The sequence below is a fragment of the Salvelinus alpinus genome, chromosome 11, assembly GCF_045679555.1.
Source record: "Salvelinus alpinus chromosome 11, SLU_Salpinus.1, whole genome shotgun sequence".
NCBI classification, from domain to species: domain Eukaryota; kingdom Metazoa; phylum Chordata; class Actinopteri; order Salmoniformes; family Salmonidae; genus Salvelinus; species Salvelinus alpinus.
The window spans coordinates 74,547,043-74,566,025 of record NC_092096.1 but is presented as its reverse complement, the minus strand read 5'-3'; the positions used below and the strand labels follow the sequence as shown (position 1 = coordinate 74,566,025).

General features: G+C 44.7%; 1 protein-coding gene across 1 annotated transcript in view; it reads right to left on the bottom strand.

Annotated features, from left to right (window-relative positions):
* Positions 1-18,983, bottom strand: part of LOC139534796 (eukaryotic translation initiation factor 4E type 2-like) — a 32,161-nt gene that overhangs the window by 2,035 nt on the left and 11,143 nt on the right. The window contains exons 2-7 of the mRNA XM_071334254.1: positions 17,105-17,189; positions 13,391-13,525; positions 11,422-11,526; positions 4,450-4,498; positions 2,319-2,422; positions 233-369 (exon numbers count right to left, since the gene is read on the bottom strand). Of these exons, the coding sequence (XP_071190355.1) occupies positions 233-369; positions 2,319-2,422; positions 4,450-4,498; positions 11,422-11,526; positions 13,391-13,525; positions 17,105-17,189 (615 nt within the window). The remainder of the gene's footprint in view (positions 1-232; positions 370-2,318; positions 2,423-4,449; positions 4,499-11,421; positions 11,527-13,390; positions 13,526-17,104; positions 17,190-18,983) is intronic.

Below are 18,983 nucleotides of genomic sequence, written 5' to 3'. Positions count from 1 at the left end.
ATGATGGTGTTAGGTGGGAGTGTGTGTGTGTGAATCGTACTTGAGGCTGTCGTTGTGTGTCCACGATGGTGTTAGGTGGGAGTGTGTGTGTGAATCGTACTTGAGGCTGTCGTTGTGTGTCCACGATGGTGTTAGGTGGGAGTGTGTGTGTGTGTGTGTGAGAATCGTACTTGAGGCTGTCGTTGTGTGTCCACGATGGTGTTAGGTGGGAGTGTGTGTGTGTGAATCGTACTTGAGGCTGTCGTTGTGTGTCTTGTACTCCATGATGGTGTTGGGAGGGAGGTTCAGGACGCGTCGAAGAGTGTCTCGGATTCGAGACGTCGTCACCTGATCGCTGGCCGTCTTATTCCATATAGACAGGATGTCTTCCTAGACACACACACACACACACACACACACACACACACACACACACGAGTGAGGCTGAATCTCAAACCGAACACTTTGAACACTCGATATGCGCGTTCAGTCAATCTCAAATGCTAGTCATCGAGGGCTCCACTGCAACCTTTGGAAGCCTCTTCATCGAGTGGGAATCCTTTGCCAACTTCGTACCCTTGGCAGCAAGTTCAAACAATTTCAGCACCTCAATTAGTCACATCTACTTTGCCCTCAAAAATAGTAAAATAAGTCAACAGAAAACAAGTTGCCGAGGTCTTAGTCACCCAATTTTTCATCTAGCTAAGGAGTTTAGTGCTTGAATGAGCTGTATTTCTGATTAATGTACACGAAAACGTGTCCATTACATTAGCTTGCTAGCTAGCTGTAAGCCTGAGCCAGCCACTTCATATTCCCATTACATTAGCTTGCTAGCTAGCTGTAAGCCTGAGCCAGCCACTTCATATTACCATTACATTAGCTTGCTAGCTAGCTGTAAGCCTGAGCCAGCCTCTTCATATTCCCATTACATTAGCAATCCATCACTCTCCTTGGTCAAATAGCCCTTATACAGCATGGAGGTGTGTTTTGGGTCATTGTCCTGTTGAAAAACAAATGAGTGGGACTAAGCCCAAACCAGATGGCGTATCGCTGCAGAATGCTGTGGTAGCCATGCTGGTTAAATGTGCCCTGAATTCTAAATCAATCACAGACAGTGTCACCAGCAAAGCACCCCCACACCACCAAGCTTCACGGTGGGAACCACACATGCGGAGATCATCCGTTCACCTACTCTGCGTCTCACAAAGACATGGCGGTTGGAACCAAAACTCTCAAATTTGGACTCATCAGATCAAAGGACAGGTTTCCACCATCTAATGTCTATTGCTCGTGTTTCTTGACCCAAGCAAGTCTCTTCTTTGCAGCAATTCGACCACGAAGGCCTGATTCACACAGTCTCCTCTGAACAGTTGATGTTGAGATGTGTCCGTTACTTTAACTCTGTGAAGCATTTATTTGGACTGCAATTTCTGAGGCTGGTAACTCTACTGAACTTATCCTCTGCAGCAGAGGTAACTCTGAGTCTTCCTTTCCTGTGGCGGTCTTCATGAGAGCCAGTTTCATCATAGCGCTTGATGTTTTTTGCGACTGCACTTGAAGAAACTGTCAAAGTTCTTGAAATTTCCCGGATTGACTGACCTTCATGTCTTAAAGTAATGATGGACTGTCGTTTCTCTTTGCTTATTTGAGCTGTTCTTGCCATAATATGGACTTGGTCTTTTACCAAATAAGGCTATGTTCTGTCACAACACAACTGATTGGCTCAAACACATCAAGGAAAGAAATTCCACAAAGTAACAAGACATACCTGTTAATTGAAAAGCATTCCAGGTGACTACCTCATGAAGCTAGTTGAGAGAATTTCAAGAGTGTGCAAAGCTGTCATCAAGGCAAATGGTGTCTACTTTGAAGAATCTCAAATATATTTTGCTTTGTTTAACACTTTTTTGGTTACTACATGATTCCATATGTGTTATTTCATAGCGTTGATGTCTTCACTATTATTCTACAATGTAGACAATAGTAAAAATAAAGAAAAACCCTGGAATGAGTAGGTGTGTCCAAACTTTTGACTGGTAGTGTACTTGCACATATTTTGTACAACTTGCTCACTGCCTATCAGAGTAGCCTATGCCTCTGTCTTTGCCCCAGGTCCCAAGTGCCCGTGTTTCATAGAGAGTCATGTTACAAGACAAGTCGTGGGAGATAATGCTCGCAAATGAATTACATTTTTTTTTTTATAATGACAAGTGGGCATCATCTCAATGCTCATTTTGGCCCCAAAAAAACTTTGTGATCACTATCAGCAAGCGGCCAATCGATAAAGGGCTTAGAGCCCAAGAGATTCAGCCTGTGTGTGTGTGTGTGTGTGTGTGTACCTGGAAGCGTATAGAGACCACCACTCCACAGATCTCCTCTCCCACCATGAACTGTTCTCCCAACATGGCCAGAATAATGTTCTCCCAGAACCTGCTGGCCAGACCTGTCAACAACAACAATATTAACAACATGGCCAGAATAATGTTCTACCTGCTGGCCAGACCTGTCAACAACAACAATATTAACAACATGGCCAGAATAATGTTCTACCTGCTGGCCAGACCTGTCAACAACAACAATATTAACAACATGGCCAGAATAATGTTCTACCTGCTGGCCAGACCTGTCAACAACAACAATACAATAAGAACAATATTAAAATGCAGGTTTAAAGAAGAGCACAGAACACAAATAGGATGTTTAAGAATGGTAAAAGGATTTTTGGTCTCCCGAGTGGCGCAACGGTCTAAGTCACTACATCTCAGTGCTAGAGGATTCACTACAGACAACCTGGTTCGAATCCAGGGTGTATCACAACCGGCCGTGATTGGGAGTCCCATAGGGCGGCGCACAATTGGCCCAGCGTCGTCCTGGTTTGGCCGGTGTAGGCAGTCATTGTAAATAAGAATTTGTTCTTAACTTGCCAAGTTAAATAAAGGTGACATTTATAACGTTAAAAATGACATTTTGAACATTAAAGGGATGTTTAGAATGTTAAAGATAGACTTTGGGCACGAAAAACGGTCCAACTCCGCCTCTTTCTAATTCTTTTTATAGAAATGGGGAGTGGTTCCTTTGGTGGTTCATTGATGTGTCATTCTGGTCACGCGCCACGACTGGCCACTGTAGCTAGCCAGTAACTCCTCCAGTATGTGTTGATGTGATGTAGCTAGTTCGTTAGCTAAGTTAGCCACTGTAGCTAGCCAGTAACTCCTCCAGTATGTGTTGATGTGACGTAGCTAGTTCGTTAGCTAAGTTAGCCACTGTAGCTAGCCAGTAACTCCTCCAGTATGTGTTGATGTGATGTAGCTAGTTCCTTAGCTAAGCTAGCCACTGTAGCTAGCCAGTAACTCCTCCAGTATGTGTTGATGTGATGTAGCTAGTTCGTTAGCTAAGCTAGCCAGTAACTCCTCCAGTATGTGTTGATGTGATGTAGCTAGTTCGTTAGCTAAGCTAGCCACTGTAGCTAGCCAGTAACTCCTCCAGTATGTGTTGATGTGATGTAGCTAGTTCGTTAGCTAAGCTAGCCACTGTAGCTAGCCAGTAACTCCTCCAGTATGTGTTGATGTGATGTAGCTAGTTCGTTAGCTAAGTTAGCCACTGTAGCTAGCCAGTAACTCCTCCAGTATGTGTTGATGTGATGTAGCTAGTTTGTTAGCTAAGTTAGCCACTGTAGCTAGCCAGTAACTCCTCCAGTATGTGTTGATGTGACGTAGCTAGTTCATTAGCTAAGCTAGCCACTGTAGCTAGCCAGTAACTCCTCCAGTATGTGTTGATGTGATGTAGCTAGTTCGTTAGCTAAGCTAGCCACTGTAGCTAGCCAGTAACTCCTCCAGTATGTGTTGATGTGATGTAGCTAGTTCGTTAGCTAAGCTAGCCACTGTAGCTAGCCAGTAACTCCTCCAGTATGTGTTGATGTGATGTAGCTAGTTCGTTAGCTAAGCTAGCCACTGTAGCTAGCCAGTAACTCCTCCAGTATGTGTTGATGTCATTTCAAAGGATTTGTTTTTGGATGGAAGCTGTAGAGATCGGTAAGAAATGGCACTTCGGTAGCTAAATATTTTATTCATCAATCATTTAATTTGTTTCAGTATTAAACGACCTGGTATGATGGTAGATCATAGATAGATAGAGGACTCATCTTTATATCTGTGACATCATGGCGTCTGACATCTTGGGCAGCTCCATTGATGCTACAACCCATAGGAATCCCAACCCAGTTGACTACTTTAAAATGGCAGAAGCACGGTGGAAGCCATCAATGGCGCTGCTAAAACAACCTGTGGCCACAAGAAGCTTCTATCATTCTCTATATGGAGCACTGATCAGTTAAGCTGTTATTTTGGCGTTTTTGCCCAAAGTCAACATTTTAAAAAGGAGGTTTAGAGGGAAAAAAAAGCGAACAGGTTGCGCAGCCTCGGCCAAATAATAATAATAATAATAATAATAATAGTAGTAAAAACTACAGACCTTTCCGCAGCCTGATGATCCACTTCCCACCGTTCTTATTAGCTTCATCCTGGAGGGTTACACACAAGATAGTTGAAGTCGGAAGTTTACATACACCATAGCCAAATACATTTAAACTCAGTTTTTCACAATTCCTGACATTTAATCTTAGTAAAAATTCCCTGTCTTAGGTCAGTTAGGATCACCACTTTATTTTAAGAACGTGAAATGTCAGAATAATAGTAGAGAGAATGATTTATTTCAGATTTTATTTCTTTCATCACATTCTCAGTGGGTCAGAAGTTTACATACACTCAATTAGTATTTGGTAGCATTGCCTTTAAATTGTTTAACTTGGGTCAAACGTTTCAGGTAGCCTTCCACAAGCTTCCCACAATAAGTTGGGTGAATTTTGTCCCATTCCTCCTGACAGAGCTGGTGTAACTGAGTCAGGTTTGTAGGCCTTCTTGCTTGCACACACTTTTTCAGTTCTGCCCACACATTTTCTATGGGATTGAGGTCAGGGCTTTGTGATGGCCACTCCAATACCTTGACTTTGTTGTCCTTAAGCCATTTTGCCACAACTTTGGAAGTATGCTTGTGGTCATTGTCCATTTGGAAGACCCATTTGCGACCAAGCTTTAACTTCCTGACTGATGTCTTGAGATGTTGCTTCCATTTATAAACATAATTTTCCTTCCTCATGATGCCATCTATTTATAAGTGCACCAGTCCCTCCTGCAGCAAAGCACCCCCACAACATGATGCTGCCACCACCGTGCTTCACTGTTGGGATGATGTTCTTCGGCTTGTAAGCCTCCCCCTTTTTCCTCCAAACGTAACGATGGTCATTATGGCCAAACAGTTCTATTTTTGTTTCATCAGACCAGAGGACATTTCTCCAAAAAGTACGATCTTTGTCCCCATGTGCAGTTGCAAACCGCAGTCAGGCTTTCTTATGGTGGTTTTGGAGCAGTGGCTTCTTCCTTTCTGAGCGGCCTTTCAGGTTATGTCGATATAGGACTCATTTTACTGTGGATATAGATACTTTTGTACCTGTTTCCTTGCACTTTTCGCACATTCATCTCTAGGAGACAGAACGCGTCTCCTTCCTGAGCGGTATGATGGCTGCGTGGTCCCATGGTGTTTATACTTGCATACTATTGTTTGTACAGATGAACGTGGTACCTTCAGTTGTTTGGAAATTGCTCCCAAGGATGAACCAGACTTGGGGAGGTCTACAATATTTTTTCTGAGGTCTTGGCTGATTTCTTTTGATTTTCCCACGATGTCAAGCAAAGAGGCACTTAGTTTGAAGGTAGGTCTTGAAATAAATCCACAGGTACACCTCCAATTACATTTACATTTTAAGTCATTTAGCAGACGCTCTTATCCAGAGCGACTTACAAATTGGAAAGTTCATACATATTCAATTGACTCAAATGATGTCAATTAGCCTATCAGAAGCTTCTAAAGCCATGACACAATTTTCTGGAATTTTCCAAGCGGTTTAAAGGCACAGTCAACTTAGTGTATGTAAACTTCCGACCCACTGGAATTGTGATACAGTGAATTATAAGTGAAATAATCTGTCAGTAAACAATTGTTGGAAAAATTACTTGTGTCATGCACAAAGTAGATGTTCTAACCGACTTGACAAAACTATAGTTTGTTATCAAGAAATTTGTGGAGTGGTTGAAAAATGAGTTTTAATGACTCCAACCTAAGTGTATGTAAACTTCTGACTTAAACTGTACATACCAAGAGGTATGGTTTTAGTGGAAGGGATGCGATCGTGCTGATGGACTGACTTGACCATCTTACATACACCACACACAGTGAATACTGCTGGAGACTGACTTGACCATCTTACATACATCACACAGTGAATACTGTTGGAGACTGACTTGACCATCTTACATACATCACACACAGTGAATACTGTTGGAGACTGACTTGAGCCAGTTTAATATGTTTATAAGTAGTAATTATTGTTTTATGGGTTGGATGGAATGGTCTATGTGCATTGTCTTTGGGCAGAGGGGAAGGGGGCCTGTCTCTGAGGACAACAATGATAAAGATTGAATAGGAGCCATTTGTCTAGAGAGTGTTGTAGAACAGTAATTACAATCCATCCTATATCTCTACTGGTTTAGTTTACACAGCGCCTTTGGAAAGTATTCAGACCCCTTCTCCACATTGTTATGTTACAGCCTTATTCAAAAATTGATTAAATAAAAAATCCTCAATCTACACACAATAGCTATGACACTCGAAATTGAGCTCAGGTGCATCCATGTATGGAGTAAAAGGTACATTGTCTTTAGGAATGTAGTGGAGTAAACATTTTCAAAAATATAAACAGTAAAGTAAATGTAATTTTATTAGTCACATGCGCTGAATACAACAGGTGTAGGTAGACCTTACAGTGACATGCTGAATACAACAGGTGTAGTAGACCTTACAGTGACATGCTGAATACAACAGGTGTAGTAGACCTTACAGTGACATGCTGAATACAACAGGTGTAGTAGACCTTACAGTGACATGCTGAATACAACAGGTGTAGTAGACCTTACAGTGAAATGCTGAATACAACAGGTGTAGTAGACCTTACAGTGAAATGCTGAATACAACAGGTGTAGTAGACCTTACAGTGACATGCTGAATACAACAGGTGTAGTAGACCTTACAGTGACATGCTGAATACAACAGGTGTAGTAGACCTTACAGTGAAATGCTGAATACAACAGGTGTAGTAGACCTTACAGTGACATGCTGAATACAACAGGTGTAGTAGACCTTACAGTGACATGCTGAATACAACAGGTGTAGTAGACCTTACAGTGAAATGCTGAATACAACAGGTGTAGTAGACCTTACAGTGACATGCTGAATACAACAGGTGTAGTAGACCTTACAGTGAAATGCTGAATACAACAGGTGTAGTAGACCTCACAGTGAAATGCTGACTTACGAGCCCCTAACCAACAATGCAGTTTCAAAAAAGTAATATGATAATATAACAATAGCGAGACTATACAGGGGGTACCGGTACAGAGTCAATGTGCGGGGGCACCGGTTAGTTGAGGTAATATGTACATGTAGGTAGAGTTATTAAAGTGACTATGCATAGATAACAAGAGAGAAGCAGCGGTGTAAAATAGGGGGGGGGGGGTAGTCTGGGTAGCCATCTCATTACTCATTAGGTGTTCAGGAGTCTTATGTCACGGGGGTAGAAGCTGTTTAGAAGCCTCTTGGACCTAGACTTGGTGCTCCGGTATCGTTTGCCGTGCGGTAGCAGCGAGAACAGTTTATGACTAGGGTGGCTGACAATTTTTAGGCCCTTCCTCTGACACCGCCTGGTATGGAGGTCCTGGATGGCAGGAAGCTTGGCCCCAGTGATGTACTGGGCCGTTCGCACTACCCTCTGTAGTGCCTTGTGGTCGGAGGCCGAGCAGTTGCCATACCAGGCAGTGATGCAACCAGTCAGGATGCTCTCGATTGTGCAGCTGTAGAAACTTTTGAGGATCTGAGGACCCATGCCAAACCTTTTCAGTCTCCTGAGGGGGAATAGGTTTTGTCATGCCCTCTTCAGTACTGTCTTGGTGTGCTTGGACCATGTTAGTTTGTTGGTGATGTGGACACCATGGAACTTGAAGCTCTCAACCTGCTCCACTACAGCCCCGTCGATGAGAACGGGGGCGTGCTCAGTCCTCCTTTTCCTGTAGTCCAGAAACATCCTTTGTCTTGATCACATTGAAGGAGAGGTTGTTGTCCTGGCACCACACGGCCAGGTCTCTGACCTTCTCCCTATAGGCTGTTTCATCGTTGTCGGTGATCAGGCCAACCACTGTTGTGTCATCGGCAAACTTAATGGTGTTGGAGTCGTGCCTGGCCATGTAGTCATGAGTGAACAGGGAGTACAGGAGGGGACTGAGCACGCACCCCTGAGGGGCCCCCATGTTGAGGATCAGCGTGGTGGATGTTTTGTTACCTACCCTTTCCACCTGGGGGCGGCCCATCAGGAAGTCCAGGATCCAGCTGCAGAGGGAGGTGTTTAGTCCCAGGGTCCTTAGCTTAGTGATGAGCTTTGTGGGCACTATGGTGTTGAACGCTGAGCTGTAGTCAATAAATAACATTCTCACATATCTAGGTGGGAAAGGGCAGTGTGGAGTGCAATAGAGATTGCATCATCTGTGGATCTGTTTGGGCAGTATGCAAATTGGAGTGGGTCTAGGGTTTCTGGGATAATGGTGTTGATGTGAGCCATGACCAGCCTTTCAAAGCACTTCATGGCTACGGACGCGAGTGTTACGGGTCTGTAGTCATTTAGGCAGGTTGCCTTAGTGTTCTTGGTCACAGGGACTATGGTGGTCTGCTTAAAACATATATTGGTATTACAGACTGACAGGGAGAGGTTGAAAATGTCAGTGAAGACACTTGCCAGTTGGTCAGCACATGCTCGCATCGCAGTACACGTCCTGGTAATCTGTCGGGCCCTGCGGCATTGTGAATGACGACCTATTTAGGTCTTACATCGGCTGTGGAGAGCGTGATCACACAGTCTTCTGGAATAAGCTAGTGCTCTCATGCATGTTTCAGTGTTATTTGCCTCGAAGCGAGCATAAAAGTAGTTTAGCTCGCTTGGTAGGCTCGTGTCACTGGGCAGCTCTCGGCTGTGCTTCCCTTGTTGTCTGTAATGGTTTGTAGTCTGATAAGTAGTACTTTAAGGTATCTGTACTTAAGTAGTTGTTTGGGGTAGTTTAAACCACTGATCATACCCATGAAGATTCAAGTTTGTAATCGCTGGTTCTTCAAAGTACTGAGTAAAGGGTCTGAATACTTATGTAAATGTTACATTTTTGTTTATTTTTTAAATCATTGCAAAAATGTCTAAAAAACTGTTTTTTCCCTAACCCTAACCTGTTTTTGCCCTAACCCTTTGTCATTATGGGGTAGTGTGTAGGTTACAGCTTTATTCTAAAATGGATTAAATTGTTTCCCCCCTCAATCTACACACAATACAAAAACAGGTTTAGACATTTCTCCTAATTTATTAAAAATAAAACTGAAATATCACATTGACATAAGTATTCAGACCCTTTACTCAGTACTTTGAAGCACCTTTGGCAGCGATTACAGCCTGGAGTCTTTGGTACAACGCTACAAGCGCACCTGTATTTGGGGAGTTTCTCCCATTCTTCTCTGCAGATCCTCTCAAGCTCTGTCAGGTTGGATGGGGAGCGTCGCTGCACAGCTATTTTCAGGTCTCGCCAGAGATGTTCGATCGGGTTCAAGTCCGGGCTCTGGCTGGGCCACTAGAGAGCATTCAGAGACTTGTCCCAAAGCCACTCCTGCATTTTCTTGGCTGTGTGCTTAGGGTATTCAGGCCAAAGAGTTCAAGCTTGGTTTCATCAGACCAGAGAATCTTGTTTCTCATGGTCCGTGTCCTTTAGGTGCTTTTCTGGCAAACTCCAAGCGGGCTGTCATGTGCCTTTTACTGAGGAGTGGCTTCTGTCTGGTCACTACTATAAAGGCCTGATTGGTGGAGTGCTGCAGAGATGGTTGTCCTTCTGGAAGGTTCTCACATCTCCACAGAGGAACTCTGAAGCTCTGTCAGTGACCATCGTGACCAAGGCCTTTCTCCCCCAATTGCTCAGTTTGGTCGGTCGGCCAACTGTAGGAAGAGTCTTGGTGGTTCCAAACTTCTTCCATTTAAGAAGGATGGAGGCCACTGTGTTCTTGGGGACCTTCAATGCTGCAGAAATGTTTTGGTACCCTTCCCCAGATCTGTGCCTTGACACAATCATGTCTCTGAGCTCTACGGACAATCCCTCATTGCCTGTTTTTTGCTCTGACATGCACGTTCAACTGTGGGACCTGATATATACAGGTGTGTGCCTTTCCAAATCATGTCCAATCAATTGAATTTACCACAGGTGGACTCCAATCAAGTTGTAGAAACATCAAGGATGATCAATGGAAACAAGATACACCTGAGTTCAATTTAGAGTCTCATAGCAAAGGGTCTGTTAAAAACCTGTTTTCGCTTTGTCATTATGGGGTTTGTGTGTAGATTGAAAAAAAATATATATACATTGAATCCATTATAGAATAAGGCTGTAACATAACAAAATGTGGACAAACTCAAGGGGTCTGAATACTTTGGATGCGCTGTATATACATGTTACCTCCCACATTAAACCTATATAATAATATAATCCACATGTTACCTCCCACATTATACCTATATAATCGACATGTTACCTCCCACATTATACCTATATAATCGACATGTTACCTCCCACATTATACCTATATAATCGACATGTTACCGCCCACATTATACCTATATAATAATATAATCGACATGTTACCTCCCACATTATACCTATATAATAATAATATAATCCACATGTTACCTCCCACATTATACCTATATAATAATAATATAATCCACATGTTACCTCCCACATTATACCTATATAATAATAATATAATCCACATGTTACCTCCCACATTAAACCTATATAATAATAATATAATCCACATGTTACCTCCCACATTAAACCTATATAATAATAATATAATCCACATGTTACCTCCCACATTATACCTATATAATCGACATGTTACCGCCCACATTATACCTATATAATAATATAATCGACATGTTACCTCCCACATTATACCTATATAATAATAATATAATCCACATGTTACCTCCCACATTATACCTATATAATAATAATATAATCCACATGTTACCTCCCACATTATACCTATATAATAATAATATAATCCACATGTTACCTCCCACATTAAACCTATATAATAATAATATAATCCACATGTTACCTCCCACATTAAACCTATATAATAATAATATAATCCACATGTTACCTCCCACATTAAACCTATATAATAATAATATAATCCACATGTTACCTCCCACATTATACCTATATAATAATATAATCCACATGTTACCTCCCACATGGGTTTGATTCCCTCTTTAAACAGGTGGAAGTCAGAGTGGCCAGTCAGATCTCCTGGTCGCACCAGGTGACTGTAAAACTTCCAGAACTGCTCCACCTAGCAACCAATCACAGGATTATAACATCTATAACATCAACCAATCACAAGATTATAACATCAACTACATGATGCGTGCTAGTGGTGTGTGTGTGTGTATATGATGCGTGCTAGTGGTGTGTGTGTGTGTATATGATGCGTGCTAGTGGTGTGTGTGTGTGTATATGATGCGTGCTAGTGGTGTGTGTGTGTGTATATGATGCGTGCTAGTGGTGTGTGTGTGTGTATATGATGCGTGCTAGTGGTGTGTGTGTGTGTATATGATGCGTGCTAGTGGTGTGTGTGTGTGTATATGATGCGTGCTAGTGGTGTGTGTGTGTGTATATGATGCGTGCTAGTGGTGTGTGTGTGTGTATATGATGCGTGCTAGTGGTGTGTGTGTGTGTATATGATGCGTGCTAGTGGTGTGTGTGTGTATATGATGCGTGCTAGTGGTGTGTGTGTGTGTATATGATGCGTGCTAGTGGTGTGTGTGTGTGTATATGATGCGTGCTAGTGGTGTGTGTGTGTGTATATGATGCGTGCTAGTGGTGTGTGTGTGTGTATATGATGCGTGCTAGTGGTGTGTGTGTGTGTATATGATGCGTGCTAGTGGTGTGTGTGTGTGTATATGATGCGTGCTAGTGGTGTGTGTGTGTGTATATGATGCGTGCTAGTGGTGTGTGTGTGTGTATATGATGCGTGCTAGTGGTGTGTGTGTGTGTATATGATGCGTGCTAGTGGTGTGTGTGTGTGTATATGATGCGTGCTAGTGGTGTGTGTGTGTGTATATGATGCGTGCTAGTGGTGTGTGTGTGTGTATATGATGCGTGCTAGTGGTGTGTGTGTGTGTATATGATGCGTGCTAGTGGTGTGTGTGTGTGTATATGATGCGTGCTAGTGGTGTGTGTGTGTGTATATGATGCGTGCTAGTGGTGTGTGTGTGTATATGATGCGTGCTAGTGGTGTGTGTGTGTATATGATGCGTGCTAGTGGTGTGTGTGTGTATATGATGCGTGCTAGTGGTGTGTGTGTGTATATGATGCGTGCTAGTGGTGTGTGTATATGATGCGTGCTAGTGGTGTGTGTATATGATGCGTGCTAGTGGTGTGTGTATATGATGCGTGCTAGTGGTGTGTGTATATGATGCGTGCTAGTGGTGTGTGTATATGATGCGTGCTAGTGGTGTGTGTATATGATGCGTGCTAGTGGTGTGTGTATATGATGCGTGCTAGTGGTGTGTGTATATGATGCGTGCTAGTGGTGTGTGTATATGATGCGTGCTAGTGGTGTGTGTATATGATGCGTGCTAGTGGTGTGTGTATATGATGCGTGCTAGTGGTGTGTGTATATGATGCGTGCTAGTGGTGTGTGTATATGATGCGTGCTAGTGGTGTGTGTATATGATGCGTGCTAGTGGTGTGTGTATATGATGCGTGCTAGTGGTGTGTGTATATGATGCGTGCTAGTGGTGTGTGTGTATGATGCGTGCTAGTGGTGTGTGTGTATGATGCGTGCTAGTGGTGTGTGTGTATGATGCGTGCTAGTGGTGTGTGTGTATGATGCGTGCTAGTGGTGTGTGTGTGTATGATGCGTGCTAGTGGTGTGTGTGTGCTGATGCGTGCTAGTGGTGTGTGTGTGTATGATGCGTGCTAGTGGTGTGTGTGTGTGTGTATATGATGTGTGTAGTGGTGTGTGTGTGTGTGTGATGTGTGTAGTGATGTGTGTAGTGGTGTGTGTGTATGATGTGTGTAGTGGTGTGTGTGTGTGATGTGTGTAGTGGTGTGTGTGTGTATGATGTGTGTAGTGGTGTGTGTGTGTGGTGTGTGTAGTGGTGTGTGTAGTGGTGTGTGTGTATGATGTGTGTAGTGGTGTGTGTACTGACCGATGCGACCGTGCCGATCTGTCTGATGTTCTGTTCATAACTCTGTGTGTTGGCGGGCCGGGACGGAGTCCTCCGAGAATACCACAAGGTGTAGTTATACTGTAGAGGATGTTCCCCTGCTGCAGGACTCACCGTCTGACACACAGTATGAGGCATTAGATACAACAGTCGGTATGAGGCATTAGTCACAACAGTCAGTATACGAGGCATTAGTCGCAACAGTCAGTATGAGGCATTAGTCGCAACAGTCAGTATGAGGCATTAGTCGCAACAGTCAGTATGAGGCATTAGTCGCAACAGTCAGTATACGAGGCATTAGTCGCAACAGTCAGTATACGAGGCATTAGATACAACAGTCGGTATGAGGCATTAGTCGCAACAGTCAGTATGAGGCATTAGTCGCAACAGTCAGTATACGAGGCATTAGTCGCAACAGTCAGTATACGAGGCATTAGATACAACAGTCGGTATGAGGCATTAGTCACAACAGTCAGTATACGAGGCATTAGATACAACAGTCAGTATACGAGGCATTAGTCGCAACAGTCAGTATGAGGCATTAGTCGCAACAGTCAGTATGAGGCATTAGTCACAACAGTCAGTATGAGGCATTAGTCGCAACAGTCAGTATACGAGGCATTAGTTACAACAGTCAGTATACGAGGCATTAGTTACAACAGTCAGTATGAGGCATTAGTCACAACAGTCAGTATGAGGCATTAGTCACAACAGTGACAAAGGTTTAATCTGCAAGGAGAAAAATGAGATTCAATCATTTGGGTTCAAGTTAGAAGGAAAAGAGCATGAGAACAGGCAGATGGACTGATTGTCTAAACATCAGTCACCATTGCTACTCCATGGATATCAGTCTGAAAGTACCTGTAAAAAATAAGCAATATTCTGTACAAGCCAGAATGTCTAATGAAATGTTAAGTACTCTTATTTTACTGGTTGTCTTTTTGACAGGAGGAGGTGAATAGGGTAACCACAGGACAGAGTTGTGTACCCAACTTTTTGCGTCGCCGGTAGTTTGTCACTTGCATTTTTAATCTCCCGACGCATTTCACGTGATTCACAATACGTAAACAACAGAATGTCATCCAAAATGTATTCCCAAGCAATCAGCCAGAAGTGCTTGTAAAATTTGTGTGACGCTTGGTCTGTTTTTGGTCTGTGCTTCGGTTAAACTCGGCCACTTTTGACATATTGTGCAAGTCGCGTGCGAATTCAAAATACAATCCAGAAATACAGGCCGCTACACACACACAGGCCGCTACACACACACACACAGGCCGCTACACACACAGGCCACTACACACACACACACACAGGCCGCTACACACACACACACACAGGCCGCCTACACACACACACACAGGCCGCCTACACACACACACACAGGCCGCCACACACACACACACAGGCCGCTACACACACACACACAGGCCGCTACACACACACACACAGGCCGCTACACACACACACACAGGCCGATACACACACACACACACAGGCCGCTACACACACACACACAGGCCGCTACACACACACACACAGGCCGCCACACACACACACACAGGCCGCCACACACACACACACACACAGGCCGCCACACACACACACACACACAGGCCGCCACACACACAGGCCGCCACACACACAGGCCGCCACACACACAGGCCGCTACACACACACAGGCCGCTACACACACACAGGCCGCTACACACACACAGGCCGCTACACACACACAGGCCGCTACACACACACAGGCCGCTACACACACACAGGCCCCTACACACACAGGCCCCTACACACACACAGGCCCCTACACACACAGGCCCCTACACACACAGGCCGCTACACACACAGGCCGCTACACACACACACACAGGCCGCTACACACACAGGCCGCTACACACACAGGCCCCTACACACACACACAGGCCCCTACACACACACACACCGCTACACACACACACAGGCCGCTACACACACAGGCCCCTACACACACACACACACACAGGCCCCTACACACACAGGCCCCTACACACACAGGCCCCTACACACACAGGCCCCTACACACACAGGCCCCTACACACACACACACAGGCCCCTACACACACACACACACACAGGCCCCTACACACACACAGGCCCCTACACACACACACAGGCCCCTACACACACACACAGGCCCCTACACACACACACAGGCCCCTACACACACACACAGGCCCCTACACACACACACAGGCCCCTACACACACACACACAGGCCCCTACACACACACAGGCCCCTACACACACACAGGCCCCTACACACACACAGGCCCCTACACACACACAGGCCCCTACACACGCACAGGCCCCTACACACACACAGGCCCCTACACACACACAGGCCCCTACACACACACAGGCCCCTACACACACACAGGCCCCTACACACACACAGGCCCCTACACACACAGGCCCCTACACACACAGGCCCCTACACACACAGGCCAGCGTACTGAAAGTGGGGTTTAGAACACCACAATGTGGATATGTTGTCTCAGATTATCTCCTACATATGGACAATAACAGCAGACAAATGGTAAAGTATGTTCAAAGTAAGTTTTTATTCAACAGTCTGACTTGTGATGGGACTGTTCACAAAAAGTGAGCCTACATGTTAGAGACGAGAGAGGAGTTGCGGAGGCCAACGGACGGGGTTGAACCCCATTTGTTCCTACCTGGTCAAGTCTGTCAGCGATGCCAGTCTAGTTCTAGAATTTAGAGTTACGCTTGGATATTATCATATTTAAGGATGTGGTATATTATAAGTCTTCCAAATAGACTGTTGTTGGCAATGAGCATATTTTGGAAGTTGGATTAGCAAAAATACATACAATGAGATGAAAAAGATTGACATGGTTGGAGACTAACCCTTCATTTATCATGGAAAAATGTATTTTATGAAAGTTTGAGTTTTGTAGTAAAAGTCATTGTGAATGGTGAGATGATCCTACTCAGACGGAGGAGGCTAGTGCTACGCTGTCTGCTGAAACTCAGAATGGCTCCCAATATCCTGCAAAAACAAACACTGCAGTAGCGTAGCCAGTGATGTGTTGGCGGACCTGCAGAATGCTGGGTAGGCAACAAAAAATAATAACTTCCTGCAATTCTACAGAAAATATGCCATTGTACACATTTTGCCATAGAGCAGAGGAAAATGTGCAGTTTTAAAGCTAATTAAAAAGGTAAAACATAGGTGTTGACTGTGATAAAGGCACTGGATGATGAGCTGTCTTGTTTGTTAAATGAACAAATGAAATAGGCAGTGGCATGGTACATATAGCCATAGAAGCACAGTGACATGCTTCAATGGAGTCATATTGAAGGCCTATTGGGGGTGTGGCTTTCAGTTATTTTTGGCAACCCATCCCATGAGAGTGAATGTCATTCCAGTTCACTGCTTGAATTCTCTCTGGTGTTTGCATGTTTAGATAAAAATACAATGTCCCGTTTGGAACACTGACAAGTAGAGAGCATTAAATAAAATATATTTTAAAAGTTTTTGCTCAATCTGATTGGGTGGCACCATCCGTGCCTACGTGGCTGAGTTAGGTTGAGTCACCCTCAGATTCATCACAACACGTGACAACGGAGTTGATAGAGATTAGGGTTTTGGGAGGGGATTCACTGTGTATGTGTCTGGTGTGTTTTGCGTACCTTGCGTCGGTTGTTGTTGATGGAGCCGTCTTCCTCCCGGTTACAGACTGTCTCATCCTGATCCTCTAGGTCGTCATCTTTCAGACTGGGGGGGGGGGAGAGAATATACACACATTATACACCCCAACCCTCCTGATCCTCTGGGTCGTCATCTTTCAGACTGGGGGGGGAGAGAATATACACACATTATACACCCCAACCCTCCTGATCCTCTGGGTCGTCATCTTTCAGACTGGGGGGAGAGAATATACACACATTATACACCCCAACACTCCTGATCCTCTAAGTCATCTTTCAGACTAGGGGGGGGGGGGGAGAATATACACACATTATACACCCCAACACTCCTGATCCTCTGGGTCGTCATCTTTCAGACTGGGGGGAGAGAATATACACACATTATACACCCCAACACTCCTGATCCTCTGGGTCGTCATCTTTCAGACTGGGGGGGAGAGAATATACACACATTATACACCCCAACACTCCTGATACTCTGGGTCGTCATCTTTCAGACTGGGGGGGGAGAGAATATACACACATTATACACCCCAACACTCCTGATCCTCTAAGTCATCTTTCAGACTGGGGGGGGGGAGAATATACACACATTATACACCCCAACACTCCTGATACTCTGGGTCGTCATCTTTCAGACTGGGGGGGGGAGAGAATATACACACATTATACACCCCAACACTCCTGATCCTCTGGGTCGTCATCTTTCAGACTGGGGGGAGAGAATATACACACATTATACACCCAAACACTCCTGATCCTCTAAGTCATCTTTCAGACTGGGGGGGGGGGAGAATATACACACATTATACACCCCAACACTCCTGATCCTCTAAGTCATCTTTCAGACTGGGGGGGGGGAGAATATACACACATTATACACCCCAACACTCCTGATCCTCTAAGTCATCTTTCAGACTGGGGGGGGAGAATATACACACATTATACACCCCAACACTCCTGAACCTCTAAGTCATCTTTCAGACTGGGGGGGGGGGAGAATATACACACATTATACACCCCAACACTCCTGATACTCTGGGTCGTCATCTTTCAGACTGGGGGGAGAGAATATACACACATTATACACCCCAACACTCCTGATACTCTGGGTCGTCATCTTTCAGACTGGGGGGGGGAGAGAATATACACACATTATACACCCCAACACTCCTGATCCTCTAAGTCATCTTTCAGACTGGGGGGGGGGGGAGAATATACACACATTATACACCCCAACACTCCTGATACTCTGGGTCGTCATCTTTCAGACTGGGGGGGGGGGAGAATATACACACATTATACACCCCAACACTCCTGATCCTCTAAGTCATCTTTCAGACTGGGGGGGGAGAGAATATACACACATTATACACCCCAACACTCCTGATACTCTGGGTCGTCATCTTTCAGACTGGGGGGAGAGAATATACACACATTATACACCCCAACACTCCTGATCCTCTAAGTCATCTTTCAGACTGGGGGGGGGGGGAGAATATACACACATTATACACCCCAACACTCCTGATCCTCTAAGTCATCTTTCAGACTGGGGGGGGGGGAGAATATACACACATTATACACCCCAACCCTCCTGATCCTCTGGGTCGTCATCTTTCAGACTGGGGGGGGAGAGAATATACACACATTATACACCCCAACACTCCTGATCCTCTAAGTCATCTTTCAGACTGGGGGGGGGGGAGAATATACACACATTATACACCCCAACCCTCCTGATCCTCTGGGTCGTCATCTTTCAGACTGGGGGGAGAGAATATACACACATTATACACCCCAACACTCCTGATCCTCTAAGTCATCTTTCAGACTGGGGGGGAGAATATACACACATTAT